This window comes from Saccopteryx bilineata, chromosome 1 (assembly GCF_036850765.1).
Source record: "Saccopteryx bilineata isolate mSacBil1 chromosome 1, mSacBil1_pri_phased_curated, whole genome shotgun sequence".
In the NCBI taxonomy this organism is placed as follows: Eukaryota; Metazoa; Chordata; class Mammalia; order Chiroptera; family Emballonuridae; genus Saccopteryx; species Saccopteryx bilineata.
Genome location: NC_089490.1, coordinates 17,332,209 through 17,355,332, shown reverse-complemented (window position 1 = coordinate 17,355,332; position 23,124 = coordinate 17,332,209). Strand labels below are relative to the sequence as shown.

The 23,124-nt window shown below is 42.9% G+C and overlaps 1 protein-coding gene and 1 pseudogene across 2 annotated transcripts in view; one reads left to right on the top strand and one right to left on the bottom strand.

Annotated features, from left to right (window-relative positions):
- The window catches only part of KIF6 (kinesin family member 6), a 403,829-nt gene that overhangs the window by 160,666 nt on the left and 220,039 nt on the right, over positions 1 to 23,124 (top strand). For both annotated transcript variants that reach the window (XM_066252931.1, XM_066252930.1), the window contains exons 8-10: positions 3,469 to 3,612; positions 4,919 to 5,005; positions 12,457 to 12,560. In XM_066252931.1, coding sequence (XP_066109028.1) covers positions 3,469 to 3,612; positions 4,919 to 5,005; positions 12,457 to 12,560 — 335 coding nt within the window. The remainder of the gene's footprint in view (positions 1 to 3,468; positions 3,613 to 4,918; positions 5,006 to 12,456; positions 12,561 to 23,124) is intronic.
- Positions 2,626 to 3,345, bottom strand: LOC136320970 (large ribosomal subunit protein eL13 pseudogene; annotated as a pseudogene).

Here is a 23,124-nt window from a genome sequence, read left to right as displayed (position 1 = left end):
TGGTCACTGGCTTGAAGCCCAAGGTCACTGGCTTGAGCCCACGGTTGCTGTCTTGAGCAAGGGGTCTCTGGCTCAGCTGGAGTCCTCGCCCCCAGTCAAGGCACGTATGGAAAAGCAATCAATGAACAACTAAAGTGCTGCAATAACAAGTTGATGCTTCTCATCTCTCTCCCTTCCTGTCTGTCTTTCTCTGTCCCTTTCTTTCTCTCTCTCAAAAAGAAAAAAAAAAAAAGAATGGACACCCAAGACATAGAGTGGCCATTGGGATGAGCTCAGGGAAGAAGTTGAGGCTAATGTTATAAACTAGGGAGACATCAGGAGGTAGACGTATTTAAAACCAGGGAAGCCCTGGCTGGGCAGCTCAGCTGGTTAGAGCATCTTCCTGGTACACAGAGGTTGTGGGTTCAGTCCCCCGTCAGGGCACATACAGGAAGTAACCAATGGATGCATCACTAAGTGGAACAATAAATAGATGCTTCTTTCTCTCTTTCCCTCCTTTTCCTCTCGCTCTTTCTAAAATCAATAAATCCATTTTTAAAAGAGCCAGGGGATTGGGTGAGTCTACATAGGGAGAGCATGGAGATAAGAAAGCCAGGAGGATCAAGAATGGAACCCTGGGGCACTCCGATATTTCTAATTTGGGAAGAAGAAAAGGAAGCATCTATTAACTAGTCTTTGAAGAAAGATGAAAACCCAGGAAGTGCAGTGTCCTGATCACTAAGTGAGTAATGTTTCCTGAAGGAAGCGATGAGTACCTGTGGTGAATGCTTTCTGGACTCAGAAGTCTAGTAAAATTAAAATGGCACCTGATGCTTTTGGCTCAATGGGGGTTGCTGACAGCCTTGCAAACAGCTATCTCCCTTTATTACTCTGGTGGTGTGCAGGATGGGGAAGATCCAGGTGGGAGAGAGAAACTGATTAGAGGAGAGAAGGGTTCATTGTAGGAGCAGTACAGGTGAGGAGGAAGAAGGAGAGGAAGGAGGGCCGGCCATAGACTGGCAGGACAGTAACAGAAGGGAGGGTAGAATGTGGGTTGAGTGATGAGCATGAGAAAGCCAGGCTGCTTATATCATAGTGAGAAGGGGGTGTGGCCATCAGCTCAGACGGAAGGCTGGGATTGGAGGCTGCAGAGAGGTTTGAAACAAGAGAATAAGGCGTGACAGCCTAGTTTCTGAGAGTGGAAAAATGTCTTTGGGGAGAAATGCCACAGAATTTCTGGTCTGTAGTGAGATCTGCGATCATGAATGTAAAACAAGACCAGTGGTATAAGTTGTATGGTTTTGCTCAAAACAGCCTTCAAAAATAATGCTCCCAGCTTGTTCTGTAAACAAAAGGAGTCGAAGTTCTGATGAGGGAAATCACACACCTGGGAGGAGGGAAAACTAGAAGAACGGCAGGTCTTGGCAGTATTTTCGAGAGCCAGGGCATGGTGGCGCCCCTGAAGTCACCTCTGTGGGTGACTGATTCCTGAGGCTTTGCAGTGGAAATCCTGGCACTGGATTCCTTTTCCCAGGGTAACCCTGAACCTCTGATGGCTCCTTTCAAGGTCAGCCCACAGCAGCCTTTCATTCATCTGCCATCTACTCATCTAGCACCCCCTATTAAGCACCTAAGACACTCGGGAGTGAGATGAGCAAGCCTTAGTTGAAACAACATAAATTACCTCTATCACCTATACTGATAGCAAACATGTAGACTGCACTTATTATAGGCTAAGTACCTCTCAAAATAATTTGTACATCTTAACTCATTTAATTGTGCCAGCTACCTATGAGGTAGGTGCTATTTCCCCCTACACTGCCCCCGAGAGGCAGAGAGCTTGAGTGATATGATCCTCATAAGCCTGGAATTTGGACCTGGACAATCTGGCACCAGAATCTGGGCCTCCACCACTCACCCCTACCATCTCTTTATTTATGTACTACTTATGAATCTGTAAGTTTTATTTTAAAAAAATATTATTCAGAAACATGCACACACTCCAGTGAGACATTAGTACCCTATTAACTTTTACATTTTGATCACCAGAGAATCCGCCTTCATGAATAGATGCATTTTATAAAGCTGAGATTGTTATCATTCTAGAGGCAAGTGTAATTTCCTCATCAAGTATCCAACTATTCCAAATATCAAGGGCTTTAAGCAGAGATCTGCTGGAAATGTTATAATTAAAACTAATTCACCAATGAAGAGAAGCAGCTTCTAATAAATCAGTGTGTAGTTTTTACTGTTAAAGTAATATTTAATTTTGATTTGATTACAGATTTAAGTTGAGTTTATTAGGTTGAGGCCAACTTTATTAGTTAAAAATTATCATTTTGTAGTCTTTAAAAAATACCATATTGTCAATTAAATTTTTTTACTTCTCTGGTGAAGGCTACTTCAAATAGGAAAGGTATGGAAATAATACTTATCTGCCTCCTTTATTTTACCTTGAAGATGAGCAGACAGACCAACTTTGGTAGGATTTTTCAAATCTGGCATGATTTCCTTTTGAGTATGTGAATTTCCCAACTGCTGAGAACAGAATCGTATTGTATCCAGTTCTGTACAAATTATATCATCTGTCCAGAAATTGCAGGGTTCATCTTGGTATGTTTTGCTACCTCCATTCCATCTTCACCATTACTGCTCTGAATATTTTTTCAGAGCCCGAGTTCTGGGTGTCGCCCTGCGTTTGGTTGTATTCCCTGTAGTATTTTTCTTAATCACAACTTGCCAACAATACTTTATTTTTTCTTTTCAACATCCTCTTCTGCAATGTCCTTGGCTCCTTTTTGCCCAGATGCCAAGAACCGGGAGCACCGACGCAGGCCATGCGCAGGCGCAAACGCCTTGACCTTCTTCTCTTCCTCTGTGATACGACCCTGGCCTTCTCTCCTTCTTGGACACATTCCCTACCGGCATGAGCAGCCCTGTCACCTGAGTGGCCAACTTGAGTTCCTCAGCAGAGCCGTCTCCCTCCTTGGGGGCCGAGGCCTATCTGGGGACGAGTGAGCTTGGAGCGGCACTCCTGCAGCTACTGCGCGCTGACCTGCAGGGACTCGGTGCACCTGTTCCTCCTTCTCCAGTCCACTGAGACCCCAATGGTCCCTGCCACCTCTTTGTAGCCTCTGCCAGCTCACACTCTGGTGTGGTACCTCACCACGGGCATCTCATTATGGGCCGGAGGGGTCCAGATGGGTCCGGATGGGTCTGGATGCAGGGTGCGGGGCGATGCGCACGCTTTGGCTTGCCGGGCCTCGTGTCCGCCATCTTCTGCACCGGCTGGTAAAACCACATGGCAACACGCCCCTGCCAGCCCATGTGGCCGTGCAGCTTTAGGATCATGCCATGGTTGGCTGCTCACGGGCCCCCTTTCTCCGAGGGAGACCGGCCACCAGGAAGTCCTTTGGGATTTTTGCCTCTCGGTGGTCGGGTGTGCGTCTCCTGCTAAGCCGCTGACGCTCTCTTTCCGCCCCGCCACAGGTGATCATTGCCCTGTCAGAGAAGCACCGCTCGCACATCCCGTACAGGAACTCCATGATGACCAGTGTCCTACGGGACAGCCTGGGAGGGAACTGCATGACGACCATGATTGCAACCCTCTCCCTGGAGAAAAGGAACATCGACGTATGTCACTTCTTTATTCTGGAGCGTTTAGTCTGGGTCTTTTACGTTCGCCTGTGAGATGGAGTTGAGGCTTCCTGGTCGGGTTTCCATCTTTTCAGCTGGGTGCGGGAGTGCCTTCAGGTGAGGGTGTATCCTATAGATTCACAGCTTTGGGTTTCGGCATTGTAATCACCCCCGCTGGGAAATGACTTCACATAGCACAGGACGGTTTGCAGGAGCCTCCTGCACAAATTTCAGCAGACCTGCTGACGGGTTGGTTGGCTTCCTTGGCCAGAGACGTAGAGAGGAGACTCAGCGGCTTCCCTTGCTCCATTTCGCTCTGGCTTTACTGAGGTACCTTGGAGACATCTCCAAGATGCGTCCCTCAACGTGTCACCGGGCACAAGACCCGGGATGTTTTGGCAGGGGCTGGCTCCCGAATGGCTCTCCTGGGTTGCTTTAGAGATAGCTGATTTTATTTCATTTGAATGTTTGGAATCCAGACTTTCTCCAAAAGAGACATGGCAGGATGCCTCTCAGATCAAGGCTGAGCCCCAAGAAGCATGCCTTGGACATATCTCTTTTTGGTCTGTTCAAAATATAATATTTCTTTCCTAGTCTTTCATGTTTGTGGATTGTGGTACCGGCTCTGACTTTGATTTGCGTATATGGTTCTGCTGTAACAGTCAGTAGTTCAGAATCTCCTACCAATTGCCACTTAGGACCCCGGGAGCTCCCACAGTTTTGGCATTGATCATTTGTTAAGCCCAAACAACATTTTAATAAAAAAGAAAATAGGCCCTGGCTGGTTGGCTCAGCGGTAGAGCATTGACTTAGTGTGTGGAAGTTCCGGGTTTGATTCCCAGTCAGGACACACAGGAGAGGCGCCCATCTGCTTCTCCACCCTTCCTCCTCTCCTTTCTCTATCTCTCTCTCTCTCTTCCCCTCTCTCAGCCAGGGCTCCATTGGAGCAAAGTTGGCCCCGGGGAATGAGGATGACTCCATGGCCTCGGCCTCAGGTGCTAGAAGCTAGAATGGTTCCTGTCACAATGAAGCAATGCCTCCTGGTGGGCGTGCCGAATGGATCCTGGTCGGGAGCATGCGGGAGTCTGTCTGACTGCCTCCCCACTTCTAACTTTGGAAAAATACCAAAAAAGAAAGAAAAAAAATAAAATAATGTTCTAGAGCAAACTGCCCGATTTGGAGGCATGTTCCATCATTGTGTCTGTACACATGCTCTTTAGATGCGCATCTTTTCACTGTGAACAACAATTAAGTTTTCTCTCTCGGTGCCGTAACATTGTCAGGTGTTATTTTGCTTTCTCAGGAGTCCATATCTACCTGCAGATTTGCACAGAGGGTGGCTCTCATAAAGAATGAAGCTGTTCTCAATGAAGAAATTGACCCCAGATTGGTAAGCAACTTTTACCTGACTGTGTTGTTTTTAAAAAAAATTAAAGTGCTATATCAAAGCTTAGCTCAACTCTGGTGGCACGTACTCCCCCAAACCAGGCCAACGTTCTAAGTCCTGGAAACATGTTAACTCGTTAATTCTCACAACAACCTTATGAGTAGATATCATCCCTATCCCATTTTACAGGTGACAAAACTGAGGCACGGAAATGTTAAGTAACTTGCTCAGAGCCACAGTGCTTATAAGTAGCAGAGCCAGGATTCAGACACAGCCTGACTCAGGGCCTGGGCGCCTTCTACCTACGGCCCCCCATCCCTCCACTAGGAAGGTGTGCGGTGAGTCCCGAGGGTGTGTCCAGTAGGATCGGACACAGTTACATTGGTACGCAGGTCGTAGCCTCTCGGAACCGTTTAGCTTTCTAGAGATAATAATAATAGAACATCTTTTGAAAAACTTGTAGAGAAAAAGAAGTCCTAGTGATTATTAAACAGAACCATATTTTGCATAACTGTTCTGTTATTTTTCCACAAATTTTAAAAATTAGAAATGGTTTGACCCATAGAAAAATGACCAAGCTTCTAGATTTATAACAATGAACTGTGCTTTATTAACGTGCTTTTTTGAACAAAAATATTGGCAAGTGACGTGATTCAGCTGCTCGTAACAAATGCAGGTACTTTGTTCTTTCTCTATTCTATTAGTTTGCCATAAATGAATTGCTAGGTGGAATCAACTCGTGCCAACACTGAAAATGTTGAAATAAAATATTTCAAGTTTTTAAAACTCCAAAATTAAGATCATACTATATACTTTGCAAGTCACTCAGCTTTCTTTTTAAAAAAAATTTTTTTTTCTAGGACATAACCTGGTGTAACCTTAGTAGTATGCACTATAAAAAAAAAGATGTGAAATCTTGCCAACATGTTTTATTTACAAATTTCTCAAATTCCAAAAGAAAGATCTCGAGTTCCCTGTTTCCCATATTTACTACTTCCCCTTGATTGCTGGCCCTTCCTCCCCTGAACCACCGGGGAAGCGCAGAACAGGCTGAGGACAGAGAACAATGGAGCGATGTTCCATCCCGCGGGCCTCCCGGAGCCTGGGCCTGAGCCTGGCCTGGAAGAAATCTCTTCAGGGAAAGCCAGTGGGTGGGACGGGTGTATTTCCAGGACAGGCCCTGGTCAGATGCAGCAAGGCCCCCCCACCCCTTGGATAAAGTAGACAGAATTTTCAAAAGAATCGAGTCAAGTGGAATTGAACTCCTAGGATGAGTTCTGCTGTCCCAATCCTGTCAACAGCCCTGTCACGTTACTGTGCAGAAGGAGAAGGGCAGTAATGGGTTATTAGCCAGAGTCCAAAAACTAGTTTATAATGAAGGAAAACAAACATATTAGACATTGGGTGGTTTTTATTATTATTATTTTTTTTGTATTTTTCTGAAGCTGGAAACGGGGAGGCAGTCAGACAAACTCCCACCTGCACCCGACCAGGATCCACCTAGCATGATCCACCCGGCACGCCCACCAGGGGGCGATGCTCTGCCCATCCGGGGCGTCGCTCTGTTGCGACCAGAGCCACTCTAGCGCCTGAGGCAGAGGCCACAGAGCCATCCCCAGCGCCCGGGCCAACTTTGCTCCAATGGAGCCTTGGCTGCGGGAGAGGAAGAGAGAGACAGAGAAGAAGGAGAGGGGGAGGGGTGGAGAAGCAGATGGGCGTTTCTCCTGTGTGCCCTGGCTGGGAATCGAACCCGGGACATCTGCACGCCAGGCCGATGCTCTACCACTGAGCCAACCGGCCAGGGCTATTATTATTCTTTTAAATTTGGCTGGAGACTCTTCTTTAAAGGAACTTGAGGAATTTGAAGAAAGGTAAACTTATGATGTATTTGATGTAGGGCTGTCAGATTAAAAAAAAAAGAAATCAGAGTCAAAAGCTAATAGCTGATAATTGAACAAATGTTGACAGGCTGGTAACTGACAAGTGCTGTTTCCTGGTCCATTTTATAATTGCTTCTAGAAACAGACGTTACTGTTCATTATTACATGAAGTACAGAGCATTTCTGGAGCACAAGTGACAATTCAGAATTTGTCCCCAAACCCACCCATAATAGAATTTGAGTGGGATATTCTGTATCTTACTCTCAAACCGTAGTGTGGCAAACGTGGGTCAGCCCTGTAAGACTGGATCAGCAAGGATTTGACTTGCTTTTCCTTCCAAGTATCAGTGCCTCGGAGAGACAGGTGATACAGGAACTGCGAACAGGCGAGTCTCAGGGCACTGGGCACGTGATGAGATCTTCTCTGGGTGGCTCTCGTTCCAGGATCCCTGCAGAAACGGGAGGGCTGACATAATGTCAAAATCATGAAAAGTTGACTTAGTTGTAAGGTTTCTGCTCAGTAAAACAGAAGATAATTTGTTTGTTAGATGTGACTTTGAAAGCCTCAGTAGCAGGTTTAAACGCAGCATCAAGATTGCCTTAGCAGAGGGAGGGCAGACGAGTGGCTCACCAAGGTCCTGCCCGCCGACTCTCATTCTGCATAGCTTAATGAGACCTGAGGGTGTTTTTGAAAAGAAGCAAACAACCAAAACCCAGTCGATTCTGCACATGTAGGTGACATGAAATTCTAGGAGCGCTGACATGTTCAAAGTACTCATCTGATCTTCTTTGGAACGTCTGGCCCTGTTGATGTGGTACAGAGAATATGCAACTCACCTGCATAAAATTTAACAAGCATCTTTTGAAGATGTGTGTCTGAGGCTGGAGGAAGCAAGGGAATTCTGCAGGGCCCAGCAACAAAGCTGAGGCTGCCATCATCATGCAGAGAGGAAGGGTGAAGGGGGTTTTAACAAAAGCATAGAAGTCAAAGCCCTCCGGAACATGGTTGATGAACCCAAGGCCCCTCTTCTCTCCCCGGTGTAACGCCTGTGAAAGGACGTCCCTTCACGGGCCTAGGGAGATGCCGGGGCAGCTTGTCTGCCTTAGCCTGCACCCCAGGGGGAGTAAAACATGCTTTCTCTGGAGGTTTGAAATACTAAGGCTTCTCACATGGGTTTGAAGGTCAAATTAGCACAACTTCCTTGGTTTGGTTGGTAGACCTCAAGCCAAGAAGTTAGAAAATGAGCAATTAAGTAAATTCAAAAAAATTAGAAATACGGAAATTTGCAAGTATAAATATGAGTGGGAAAAAAAGCCAAAGCAAAGATACAGTGGAGATAAGCAAGAAAACATGAAGTTTATTTTTTCATAAATTAATAGAATGAACAAATCCCTGGAAAGACTAATGGAAAAAGTCAATAAAGAAGGTGCAGATTGGTATAATAATATTTGGAATACAAGGGGACTTTCCTATAGGTCCAGTAAATATAATAAAATAATAATAAAATTTTTTGAATGACTTTATGATATAAATTTGGAAACCAATGAAATGGACACCTCCCTAGAAAAACATAATTGAAACTAAAGCAAGAGCAAATTTAAAACATAAGTAGATCTATAGCTAAGAAATAAATGAACTCAGTAACAACAGAATTACCAAAAAGAGAGAAAGAGAAGTGGAGAGGAAGAGAAGGACCAGAGTCAGTGTTTGTTTGTTTTTTTAATATATTGACCAAATACTGAAGGAAGAATAAAAATTGGATTTAACCTGCTAATTTTTATTTGAGGAACTTTGCATTATGATTGACCATATGATCGTTAATATAATATGTGCTCTCATGACCTAGTTGAGTTTATTTGAGGCATGTAAGGATAATCTGTCATTAAAAAATAAATGAGGCCCTGGCCGGTTTTCTCAGTGGATAGAGCGTCAGCCTGGCATCTGGACGTCCCAGTCAGAGCGCACAAGAAAAGGGACCATCTGCTTTTTTCCTCCTCCCTCTCCCCCTTTTTACTCTCTTCTCCTCCCGCAGTCAGTGGCTTAATTGGTTCAAGCATCAGCACCAGGCGCTAAGGATGGTGTTGACTTCAGGCACTGAGGATAGCTCAGTTGACTCAAGCATCGACCCCAAATGGATCCCCAGGTTGCTGGTGGATCCTCGTTGGGGCACATGTGGGAGTCTGTTTCTCTATCTCCCATTCTCTCACCTAAAAAATGAATTAATGAATAAATAAATAAATAAATGTATAGTAAAAGAAAAATAGTCATGGGAAAAATAAACACCAAATTTAGGGTAATGATGATGGAAAATTCATTTAGAGATGGCTATACAGGGGTGAGGGCTTCAAAAGAATTTGTTATGTTTTCTTTCCTAAACTAAGTAGTAAGTGTATTGCTCTTCACTTAAGTTATGTAGTATGTACTTTTTTTGTATATCTGAGGTAATTCATACTAACAAAAAAATAACACAAATTAAGGTTTATCCCATTTATAGTTTAAAACAGGAAATTTACATGATCACATCACTAGACACAGGAAAAAAGTATTTGATAACATTAACCATTCATACATAGATTGAATAAGACCCATCAAACTTTGAATATAACTGAACATCCTTAAAGTGATTAAGGGTCTCAACCAAAACTGCAGCCAACATGGTAAAAGTGGGATAAGACAAGAATGTCTTTTTTTTTTTACCTTTTCTCTCCTTTTACATATTTAATCCTCTGAACAGATAGGAAGATCTAATTTCTAAAAGTTAAACAAAATAAAATGAAACAAAATATCCTAAACCAGGCACTGTTTACACTCTATTTTTCATATCATTCTGAAGCACTGTTTTTGGAAGTCCTAGCAAGGGCAGAGATGAAAAAAAAGAAAAATAAAAATTAATGAGGATTCGAAAAGAAGAAAAACATCTATCATTACTTGCAGACAATTTGATTGCTTACATAGAACATTCAAGAACATTTAATGATAAACAGAACCAAAATAATGTTCAGAAAATTATTTGGTTACATAACCCATATATATCAAATGAATTGCCTTCCTATACATCAAAAACCAACAATTATAAAATGCAGCTTTACAAAAATTGCATTTACAATAGCAACAAACACTTTAAAATTCTAGGAAAAATATCTAATTAAAGACAAAAGCTACTTATAGAGAAAATTGTATGTCTTTATTGAAAGGAATCAGCGGAAAACCATACCATATTTATGGATATGATGATTCAGTATCATTAATTTGATAAGTCTTACCAAGTTTATTTTATTTACTTGAATCAAAGTTATTTCCTGTGAAGATTTGAGGAGGGCCTTTGGCAAAGCTTGACAAGCTGGGCCGAAAATTTGTTTGAAAGAGCAAATGACCAAGAATATCCAAGTCTATCTTACAGCAGAACAAGATGGGAGAGTCTTGTTTTATCCAGATGCCAGAACTTCTTAAGCTATAGTAATATAAACAATGTGGTATTACCATACATATTGTCAAATAGACACATTTTTTTTTCATTAAGTGAGAGGCGGGGAGGCAGAGATAGACTCCTGCATGCTCCCCAACTGGGATCCATCTGACAAGCCCCTACCAGGCAATGCTCTGCCCGTCTGGGCCACTGCTCTGTTGCTCAGCAACTGAGCTATTTAAGCACCTAAAGTGTGAGGCCATGGAACTATCCTTAGTGCCTGGGGCCAACTTTTGCTCTAACCATTCAAGCCATGGATGCAGGAGGAGAAAGTGGGGGGTGGAGAAGCAGATGGTCACTTCTGTGTGCCCTGACTGGGAATCAAACCTGGGACTTCCACACAGTGGACCAATGCTCTACCATTGAGCCAACTGGCCAGGACCAACAAATGTCTTTAATTAACCAAATGCCCAGAAAAAGACACATTTATATGTGGAAACATATTATATAAGAGAATTATAATAACAAGCCTTGTGTGGTTAGCTGAATCAAAAATAAATTAAAATTAGATCCATAGCTCATACTTTATACAAAATCAACCTAAATTTAAAAGCAATGCAGGAAAATATTCCTGTGATTTTAGGTAAAATAGATTTTCTTTAAGAAGACACAGATATAACTCATAAGGGAAGAAGTTTATAATAAAATTATATTGGCATTTAAAACTTTCATTTACCAAAAAGAACAACACAAAGTGAAAAAATATGACAAAGTGGGAGAAAATATGTGTGTTGCATAAAATTAATAAAACTTTAGCACCCAGAATATATAAAGAAGCCTACAAATGTAAGAATTAAAACAGCCCAATTGAACATGAGGAAGAATGTGAATAAATAATTCACAGAAAAGGAGACCCAAACAGCCCATATATATGCACAAAGATAACCTCTGTAGTCATGAACATGCAGATTAAAACTGATTGAGATACCATTTTACACCTACCTGATTGACAAAATTCATGTTTTTCTATACTACATACATAATGACAAAAAAGGTGGGGAAACAGGAACTTATATATATAGCTGATGAGAATGGAAATTTACACAATGACCCCAAAGAACAATTTAACAATATATTTATATAATAAAGATGCGATACTCTATAACCACGCAATTCTTTTTTTTTTTTTTTTAGGTGAGAGGGGGGGAAATAGACAGATTTCCACATGCACCCCAAGCAGGATCTATCCAGCAACCTCATCTAAGGCTGATGCTCTAGTACCGAGCTATTTTTAGTGCCTGAGGCTGATGTGATACAACAGAGCTATCCTCAGCACCCAGGCAATTGAGTCACTGGTTGGGGGAGAGGAAGAGGGAGAGAAAGGGGAGAAGTAAGGGGGAAAAGGTGATGTTTGCTTCTCCTGTGTGCCCTGACTGGAATCAAACCCAGAATGTCCATACATTGGGCCAACGTTCTATCCACTTAGCCACTGACCAGGGCCCAGACATGCAGTTAATTCTAAGTGTGTGCTATGGAGAAGCTCACATACATGCTGAGACTTAGAACGTTCACAGTGGCAACACTGTTTGTAACAGCAAAAGTAAAAATCCTAAGTATCAGAAGACTTGGATAAATAGATTGGGGTCTATTCTTTACCGAAATACTATATATCCATGAAAATTAATAAACTAGAGCCACATGAAGCAATAAAAATAATCTCAGAAACATAATGTGAGGAGTGGGGAAGTTGCAATCACATGCAGCATAGTAATATTTACATAAAGTGTAAGGCATGCAAAATGATACCATACATTATTTATTGTTACATCCTTCCTCATGGAGTAAATATCTGAAAACACGGGGAAATCCTCCCGACAGCATGCAGCATAGTGATCACCCCAGGAAGGACAGAAGGGGACCAGGAATAAGGCGCTGGAGTTATATCTGTACTGTTTTATCTGTTAAACAGAATTCTAAAACTGTTTCAACAAAATGCTCAGATTTAGCCATGCTCGGGGGTGGGTGCAGGAGTGCTTTTATATCATTCTCTATGCGTTCTTGCATCCTCAAAATACATAGTTTATCATTTGAACAGACGTGTGGTTCTCGGTCACCGAGTTCCCCTTCATGAGGAGCTGACACTCACGCTCCGCCTCACCCTCCGTAGATGATCGCACGCCTGCAGAAGGAAATCCAGCAACTGAAGGATGAGCTGGCCATTGTCACCGGGGAGCAGAGGACAGAGGCGCTCACGGAAGCAGAGCTCCTGCAGTAAGCCCGCAGACTTTTTCTCTTCTCCTTTCACAGTAAGAGTTTGTGTTAACGTCTTTGTTGGCCCTTCCCTTGGAGCGTGGAAGTCTCCCGGGATGGTCTGAAATTGCGCTCAGGCGCCAGGGTCAGAGTGACGGCTTCCCCTGAAAGGCCGGCTCGGGGCTGGCAGTGTTTCTGTCACCTCAGCGCCGAGGAAGTCAAGAACAGAGCCCGGAGAAGGCGGAAACGTCCCTCTCGTGCCAGCTGAAGAACAGGGACTGTACCATAGCCAGGCAGTTTTAAAACGCGTCCACCAACCACTGGGCCTTGGGTCTGAAGGGAATTCAAGAAACGTCCTTTGTATCAGGCACCGTTTCTGCCGCACCAAAGTGAGCTCTCTGCTTCCGTGAACAGATGGCCCATGTGTTCTAGTCCAAACACTCGAAGTGGGAATGAAAGCAGCTATTCAGGGCTCTGTACAAGGGTGGCACCGTCCAGAGCCTTCAGGTGTGTGGCCAGATGGCCGGCCGGGGTGCGGTGTGGCTTTCTCGTGGTTTCTGAGCTGCTTATAGAGAAAGCATTTGCACGGTGATAATAATGAACCAGGCTCAGAAGGCGGTGCTAGTTTTTGTTTCCAAATAAGAAATTGAGCTGCACAAGATCTTCCTGACGGTGTATGGCCGTTTCACCTAACCCTCCCTCCACAGAGAAAATGGTCAATGATAGAGATGATAAAAATATTTTCCTCGGACTTATTTCACGGCTGCCCGTGGAGGTGGGTCTGAGCAAGTCCCCTGTTATGCACTAAGCTTTTCCTCCTCTGGATAGCATGTCCTGATTCTAGAACACTATTTAATAATATGAGAGGTTCCTAAGGCTTTTCTCACGAAACTGCTTCGTGGCATGTATGCAACTAAGCTGAAATATATTGCCAAAATTCACATTTAAAAAATAACCTCAGGGTCTGGCCAGGAAGATAAAGTCATCCTAGCCCTTTCCACAAAAGGAATTTAATAGAGAGAAACGTATTGTACAGGAGATGGTATCATGGACTCGGGGTGGGCCCAGAGACCGGGACAGCAGGAGCTCCGACAGCCCGGGACCAGAGGGGCAGTGGTGGAAGGTGTGACCCCAGTGCCTGAGGCCGCAGCGGGCCAGCAGGAGCTCCGACAGCCCCGGGACCAGAGGGGCAGTGGTGGAAGGTGTGACCCCAGTGCCTGAGGCCGCAGCGGGCCAGCAGGAGCTGGACCCCACCGAGCGCTGCCCGCTGCGAGCCGGGCACCCACGAGCCACGGGTGCTGCCGTGAGGGACATCATCCCGGCGGGAGCCCGGGCCTCTCCCCCTCTCCCTCCCATTCTTCCCCCAGTGCCTCCCACTGGCCAAACTGACCCGAAGCCAGCTCTTAAAGGAGTCAGGGAATGTTGTTTACAAGAGCAAAAAGGGAAATGACCAGCATACAAATAAGTACCCGGGTTTTTCTGATTCCTGTGTATCCTGCAGGTGGCTTAGCAGGCTCCGTTTAAGGGTAAAAGTCTGAATGTGTTGGTTGTTCAAGATGTCAGACTGAGGAAGTGTAGGTTACGGCGCCCTGCGCTGCACTGAGTCTGGGAGTGATAGAATGGGTATAAAAACTTCTGCATCTCTAGCCACCCCCAGAACAAGAAGTAAGTTTCTCAAGGGACTAGAGGTTTGAAAGAATTCCTGGGAGACGGAAAGCTGGGCTTGAGATGGGCAAGAGAACAGGACAGACCATGACACGGATGCCGCACCAGGGAGGCTGCAGGTCTGAAACGAGGCCGCGGGAGCCGGGCAGGGCGGGAGCCGCCGGCGAGGGGGGGCGGGGCTGTCGCGGCTGGAGCAGTTTGTCCTGTGAGCTCTGAGCTCTCCTTTCCTTCTCCATCCGGAGTTTAGGTCCCCGGTCAGGACGGAGAAAGAGGACAGGGCCTCAGGTAGCTGATGGCAGCCAGGACAAAGAGGGACCTCATAAGATCTAGACACCAGCTGCTGTCCTCAGCTCTGCCCGTCCCCCATTCTCACTGGAAAAAGTAAGGAGCCAGGACACGCACAGGTGCTTCGGCCCCTTGTCCACCCCTGGCTGTCCAGGCTGAGCCAGCCGAGGGTCCGGGAAGGATGAGCTCACATCGGGACTGGCTAGGATTATGAGGACTGCCAACGTGGGGAATGACAAGAACAGGAAGCATTGCAGCCTGGACGGCATCAGAGCTGCACTCCACAGCAAGAGGGATTAATGTCTTTAAAGCTATAAAAGACAAAACAACAACAGGATCTTGATTTTTCTATTTTTTATCGAGTGAGAGACAGGGAGGCAGGGAGACAGACTCCTACATGTGCCCTGACCAGGATCCACCCGGCAACCCCCATCTGGGGCCACTGCTCCGTTGTTCAGCAACTGAGCTATTTTAGTGCCTGAGGCAAGGCCAGAAGTCATCCTCAGTGCCCTCAGTGCCTGGGGCCAACCTGCTCATTCAAGCCATGGCTGTGGGTGGGGAGAAGCAGATGTTTGCTTCTCCTATGTGCCCTGACCTGGAATCAAACCTGGGACTTTCACATGCCAGGTGGACGCTCTACCACTTAGCCAACCAGCTAGGACCAGGATCTTTATAAAACAGAATCAAGAGATCTTGGAAATTAATAAAAATTAATTATTGCCATTGAGAACTAAATAGATGGGTCAACAGTAGAATGAAGAAAATGAAGGACAAATTGGTGAACTAAGACGATCAGACCAAGGGATTCCTTCAGAATATAAGGTAAAAGCAGAAAGAGAAAGTTTAAAGAAAAGGATCGCAGAGAATAGCTCTATATTTACCAAAATCTAACAAATAGGAGTTTGAAGAGGAGAAACAGAGGTAATGCAGTCAAGGCAAGAGTTAAAGAAGTAATAGTTAGGACTGTCTTAGAACTAACGAAAGGACATAAGACTTCAGAATGAAAGGGTCCGTGTATGCTAAGCAATATAATAATACAGAAAAAATTTAGAGCCTTAAAATATAGAAAAGAATCCCAAAAGTTATCAGCGAAAAAAATTTTATTAATAATCAACAATCTGATTAACAGTTGACCTGTCAAGAACAACTCTGGAAACAGGAACTTTTCTAGCGCTGAAAAACAAAACCAAAAAAAAAGGCTTTGAATGGAAGTGTTTGTGTCTAGCCAAAGTAGTATTCAAATGTATGTACAGATTAAATAAAGGCATTTTTCAGACATAAAGACTTTCGGACAGAAAGATTACCACTCTAAAGTCTCTCTTGAAAGACACTACCATAAATGATACTTTCACACACACACATAAAAATGTATAAAGTGTAAGAAACACTGAGCAAATTTTGGTATATCTTCTTTATAATACATTGTATCTTTTACTAACTTGTCATTTATTATATAAACGTGTTTCCATTTAAAAGTTACTGACAATAATTGAATGCCATTCAAGGGAGTTTGGGGGGTAGAATGCAGAGAAATAAAGTTGTGACAACAGATTTAGAATACTGAAGCACTCTTAGTTTGTGAATTGCTTTCCCTTAATCCATAGCTAACAAATGTCAACTGGAACAGTTTCTGTATAGAATCTGTAGGGTTGCCATTAGTTTTTCTGGGCAATTCATTCATCCACTTGTTCATTCATTCATTCATTTAACATTTGTTGTTCATCTAGGATTCACAAAAATCTATGCAAGACCCTGAGAAGAACACAGCGATGACCTGGACCCAGCTCTCAAGGGGTTCACAATTTAGTGGCAGTAATAGATATAAGCACAAGTAATTATGATGCAATATGTGTGTTATGAAAGATATAAATAAAACATCAGATTGCAGAGATAGTGATGATTAATTCTGAGCTCAGAAGCCATGTAAAATTAGTTTGTGTGCATACAAGTAAACTTCAACAGTTCCCAATGAAATGACTTTCCTGCTCTCAAGATAACCATATAGCATTGCTTTTGTTAATGATTTCTAGTCCGTGGTTAGGGGAGTGTTGCAGTCTGCACCCTCCCCCACCCCTCGCCAAAGCAAAGCACAGGGTCTCGCTTGCCAATCCGAGGACTTCCATGCTTTTTCAAACCGACAGTGAGGATGGTTCAGATAAGAGGGGTTTTGTTACAGTTTTTGTTGTACTGTTGTAGTTAGGTTTTGCCATAATTACCTAGATTGAGTGTTGAGGCTACTTAAAATTCATCAGATTTAAGAGTCCTTTATCATCCAGAAGTAAAGGAGAGAAATTAAAATCTGCCCGAGTGTGGCAGTGCTATTTCCTGTCATTAGACTGTGCTACTCTGTCTTCTGGGGCTGCAGCACATGTGCTCAGCAATGTGAGTCAGCTTCAGTCCCCTCCTTGTGCCCGGACTCCCCGGGGGGCAAGGACGAGAGGGCGTGGTGATGTTGGAGGGGGGGGGGCGTGGCATGGCAGGGCAGGGCAGGACGCAGGGCAGAAACGTGCTGACTCGAGTCCGCTTCTCCGTGCACTGATTCCCAGGCTGATGCCGGCCAGCATGGCGTAAGGACGTTCCTGTCAGGGCCTCTGGGAAGGATGTCAGAAAGCAGATATTTATGGATAATGTGTTCTGTGGTGTAGGCATCAGACAAGTTCGGAGATGTTGGTTAATATTATATCTAGCCCTATCAAAAGTTTTTGAACGATTTCCCAACATTGCAGTTCTAAATGTCAATATTTGGTGCGTTGACTCGGATGCCTCGTTTGAAGATTTCAGAAGTCGGCCTTCAGTTATTGTGATGTTTTTAGTTTACACGTCTCTCTTTTTATTTGCCGTGTAAATTTGAAAGGAGACAGCTGGATGAAGTCTGTACAGTCAAGTTAATGTTTATATAGAGTTTCTTGGGCGAATATTTAATTCCGACCGACTCTCTAAACACATACCTCTTTCTTCCTCTGGTAAAAAGAAAAAAACAAAAACACAAAACTGTTAGCTGTCTGGCTAAGATGGAAACATCTATCCTGGCCCAAGTGTACGTGACTAGAATGTTCTGGAATATTCGCAGCACAGCAACGTCTGTGATGGAACTGAGTTGGAGTTCATGGGCTCAGGTTCGCCCAAAGCGAACTTCCAAACCTTTGCATCATATTCTCCGCTTTTTTTCCTCAATTTGATTGAAATATAATTGACCTATAACATTGTGTTACCTTTAAGGTGTACGACGTGATGACTTTAATAATATCCATATATATTGTGAAATGATTCTCACAGTAGCTTTGTTAGCACACCCATCACCTCACCCAGTTACCTTTGCATGTGTGGGGGTGCACATGCATGTGGTATGAACATTTAAGATCTACTTTCTTTTGCAGCTTCAAGCGTACAGTTCTGTACTGTTAGCTGCAGTCACCAGGCTGTAGACCCTGAGAAAGTATTCACTGTACAATGGGGAGCTGGTACCCTGTGACTTCCATTTCCTTATCTTCCTCACCCTTAGTCCCTGCCAACTGCCAACCTAATCTTTGTTTCTCAACCTTTTTTATTTTCGAGGTTAATATCAACTTTATTAAATATTATCTCATGCTTTAATAAACAGGCACATATAGTTTTTTTATTTATTTTTTAACTTACTGTGTTGACATGGACTCAAGTGTACAAATCAATGTAACACCATCTACACGCTGTACTATCCACCCCCATGCCCCCTGCAAAGTCTCTTTCCACCCCCCTTGCCCTCCTCTGCCCACCACCCCCTCCTCTCCCCTGGCCCCTGCTGCCCTGTTGTCTGTATATATGTGTGATGTACGGATATTTTGGCTAATCCCTTTACCTTCTTTGATCCAGTTCCCTCTCCTCCTTCCCTCTGACAGATGTCCATCTGTTTCCTGTGACCCCATCTCTGTTTCTATTTTATTCCTCAGTTTATTGTGTTCATTAGATTCCAAATATAGGTGAGGTCATAGGGTACTTGTTTTTTTCTGACTAGCTGATTTCACTTAGCATAATACTCTCTAGGTCCAGCCTGACCAGGTGGTGGTGCAGTGGATAGAACATTGGCCTGGGACACTGAGGACCCAGGTTTGAAACTCTGAGATTGCCAGCTTGAGCATGGGCTCACCAGCTTGAGTGCAGGGTCGCCAGCTTGAGCGTGGGATCATTGACCTGACCCTATGGTTGCTGACGTGAGTCCAAGGTCACTGTTTAAACAAGGTCAATGACTGGAGCAAGGGGTCACTGACTCAGCTGGGCCCCCCCCTTGTCAAAGCACATATGAGAAAGCAATCAATGAACAACTAAGGAGCCACGACTATGAGTTGATGCTTCTCATCTCTCTCTCTCCTGTCTGTCTGTCCCTCTCTGTCACCCCCCCATCTCTCTTTCTCTCTCTCATTAAAAATAATGATAATAATAATCTCTACGTCCATCCATGCTGTCACTGAAGGAAAATTTTCTTCTTTTTCACAACCATTCCATTGTGTAAATATACCACAACTTCTTTATTTTACACATATGAGTTAATACAGTATTTGTTTTTGCCTTATTTCTGTTTAATTTTGCAAATCAATTAATCTTTCAACCTGAATGTTTTGAGCACCTCGTAGATGCTAATCATTTTAATAGGTAAATGATTAGCATTTAGGGGGATTCAGGAATATAAGATACAGAAGCTAATTCCAAGAAACTACCATTTTATTGGGGAAGTAATACATATACACAATGCACTCATTTATACCCACATATATATGTATACTTAAAACAGAGAGCGAGACTATATCAGCAGAAAGAGGAAATGGACATTGAGAACTGCAAAACCTTACCTCCAGTTAGTTCTAATGCTGCTCACACCAGTTTTGCGACGGCTCTCTAGACCTGTTTCCCTGTGTGGACGGTGAGCAAATCGGATTACATGCTCTCTGTGCACCCTTTCAGCTCTGTGCTTTTCAATCGAATAGCAGCAGTTGGTTACACATGGTTTCATACGTTATTGACTCATCTATGAAACTCAGAAACTCAATCATTATGTCGGAGCTCAGATGGGGGAAGTCATGGCAGACGGCACCCACTGAGCAAGCTAAATAAGCCTTAAAGGATGTCAAGAAGGAGAGGGTACCATTCTGAGATGAAGGAGCCATGTAAACGGTGGTGCTGAGAGGGAGTGAGCGTGGTGTGGGGCGGACGGGACCGAGCAGGAGACCGGTGTGGGGCCCGCAGGGAAGGGGCACTGCCAGCCAGGATCTGGATTGACATTGCCCTGGCAGGAGCCTGGGGTTCTCATGGAAGTACTGAAGAGTAGGACGAGGCAGGTAAACGGTGACTTCATCGTGGGCTGTGAATACCATAAGACAGGAGCTACTACTTTATTTAATGGTGGCTAGGAAGCAGTGCGACTTAAGAGCATTGCAATTCACTCACTTATTCAGTGATGTTTCTTGTGCACTCTCTTTATGCTTGGCCGTGTCCTCGGTGCTCGACCATAGGCATGAACGAAACAAAGGCCTCGCCTTCGGGGAGCTGTGTTCTCAGGGGGAGAGAGATAGTACACAGCATCAGTACCAAAGATGCACTTCTGAGAGCAGAAAGTGCCAGGAGAGAAATAGAACAGGGGGTGCAGTTCTAACAGGAAGACCAGGAAAGAACTTACACGGTGAAGATGTTGTGCAGCTGCTACCAGAAATAGAGTCAGCAGGAGTGGGAAAGCAGGAATGAATCACAATCAGGTCTGGAGTGACGCTGAGGGGAAAGGCTCCGTATCAACAGTGAGAGGACGAGACAAACGCTAGAGACGTTGTTGAGGGAGAATCAACAGAAGTGATGGCTGCAGATACGAAAGAGACAAAGAGAGGAGGATAGTAAATAGGGAAAGCTCAAGACTTAAAACAGCTTATCGGGGAGTGAAAAAAATTTGGAAAAAGCAGTTGGTTGAGAATAAGAAATGTTCATACAACAACACAATGAAAGCATATACGAGATACAGGCTGAATTCCGGAACTTTAAAGGAAGGTTGAAGCTGGAGCTCTGAATCTTGGACTGACATACTGGGTTGATATAATACTGAAATCAAGTGCAAAAGTCAGCTCAGAAATTCTCTGATCTGATTTGTAATCAGGATCCACACAAGTGCATCTCCTTTTATTCAAACTTACTGCAGAAAGCATGCCAACTGAATTTATCTTTTTACTTAGCATACCACCCTCATTCCCTCCCTTTGTGTCTGTTTATATCTACATGATTAAATATTCCCTTCATTGAATATATTTCAATGGGGAAAACAACTCGTCTTCTTTTTATAACTCAGTGTTACTAGTAAACAATGTAGAAAGATCGGACATTAAAAGGATAACAAGAATATTATGAATGACTTAGAACAATATATTTGCTAATTTTGATAAATTTGACAGATTTTTAAAAGACGCAAACTACAAAACTCCCTCAAGATAACCTGAATAGTCCTATATCTACATATGCAAATGACCTTGTTGTAAAAGTCTTCCAACAAAGAAAATTCAAGGCCAGATAGCATCACAGAAATGCTGCCACACATTTAAGGCATGAATAATACCAATTCAACACAAACTTTTCCAGGAAACAGAGAAGGAAGGAACAATTTCCAACTCATTTATAAGGTCAGTGTTGTCTTAATATCAAAGGCAGACAAATATAAGAAAAAAAACCCCACTACAAACCAACATCACTTGTAAATAAAAATATTTAATGAAGTATTTGCAAATTGAGTTCAACAAATATAAAGAAGATAATAAATCATGGGACTTATCCCAGGAATGCAAGATGGGTTTAACATCCAAAAATCAGTTCACCATATCAACAAACTAAACAACGAGAAAAAAAAACCTATTCGATCATCTCAGAGTCAAAGTATTTGACAAAATTCAACTTATACTCATGGTCAAAACTCTGCAAAATAGGAATAGAAGGGAACTTTCACACCTTCTCCTCATCATCATAATAAGGGATCTAGTTAATGCAATAAGGCAAGAAAAATAAAATATATAAAGAATAAGAAAAGGAAATAAAACTGTCTTTATTCACAGACAACATGATGGTCTATACAGAAAACACCAAGGAATCCACAAAAAAAGGATACTAGACTTAATAAAAGAGGTTAACAAAGTTGTAGATACAAGGTCAATATGTAAACTCGACTGTACTTCTATATACTAACAGTGAACAATTGGAACTTGAAATAAAATGCCAGTATAATGTACAATAACATAAAAAAAACCATAATACACCTAAGGATAATTCTAACAAAGTACAGTGTGTCCGTAAAGTCATGGTGCACTTTTGACCGGTCACAGGAAAGCAACAAAAGATGATAGAAATATGAAATCTGCACCAAATAAAAGGAAAACTCTCCTAGTTTTATATCCAGTGCAGTTCGATGTGGGCTCACGCACAGATTTTTTAGGGCTCCTTAGGTAGCTATCCCGTATAGCCTCTACAGACTCGTCACTGACTGATGGCCTACCAGAACAGGGTTTCTCCACCAAACTGCCAGTTTCCTTCAACTGCTTATCCCTCCGTGTAATGTTATTCCTATGTGGTGGCGCTTCGTTTATAAACACGCCAATATTCACGTTGCACTTTGGTCACGGATTCAAATTTAGCGAGCCACAGAACACACTGAACTTTCCTCTGTACCACCCAAATCTCCACTGGCATAGCCGTGGGCTGCTCCGCTGTATACACGGTGTTACATCATCATCTGCACATGTGCACTTGCTGCCACATCATCCTACAGAAACTGGGAGGGTTTTCCTTTTATTTGGTGCAGATTTCACATTTCTATCATCTTTTGTTGCTTTCCTGTGACCGGTCAAAAGTGCACCATGACTTTACGGACACACTGTATATGCAAGATTTATGTGCTGAAAACTATAAAACATTGAAGAAAATATCAAAGAACACTTAAACAAGTAGAGAGATACCATATTCATGGATAGGGCTATTTAATACTTAGATAAAAGTTCTCCCAAAGTTGACCTGTACATTTAATGCAAATGTACATTTAAGCCCAGTTAAAATTCCAGCAGGCTTTTGTATATATGTGAAAATTGACAAGCTGCTTCTGAAATTCACAGAAATGAAGCAGAACTTGAATAGATAAAACAATTTTTGTACAAAAATAACAACCCATACCTTACACTATCTACAAACTTATTTAAAATGAATCTTAGACCCAAATGTAAAACCTAAAATATGAAACTTCAAAAAATAAAAAGATAAGAGAAAGCCTTTGTGACTTTGAGTTAGGCAAAAATTTTGTAGGACATAAAAAGCACAAACCATAAAAGAAAAAATGGTAAACTGGACTTCATTAAAATTTAGTGTTTGTTCTCTGAAATATACTGTGAAGAATATATTTAAAAAATGCTACCTTGAAAAAAAAACATTTTCAAAAACATGTATCTAACAAAGACCTGTATCCAGAATATTTTTTAAATTATCACAATTTAATAATAAAACATACAATAAAATGGACAAAACATTAGGACTGATACTATATCATGATAAACAGAGGGCAAGTGAGGACATGAAAACGCAACATCATTAGTCATTAGGGAAATGAAATTATAACCTTAGCAAGATAATACTATACAATTATCGGAAT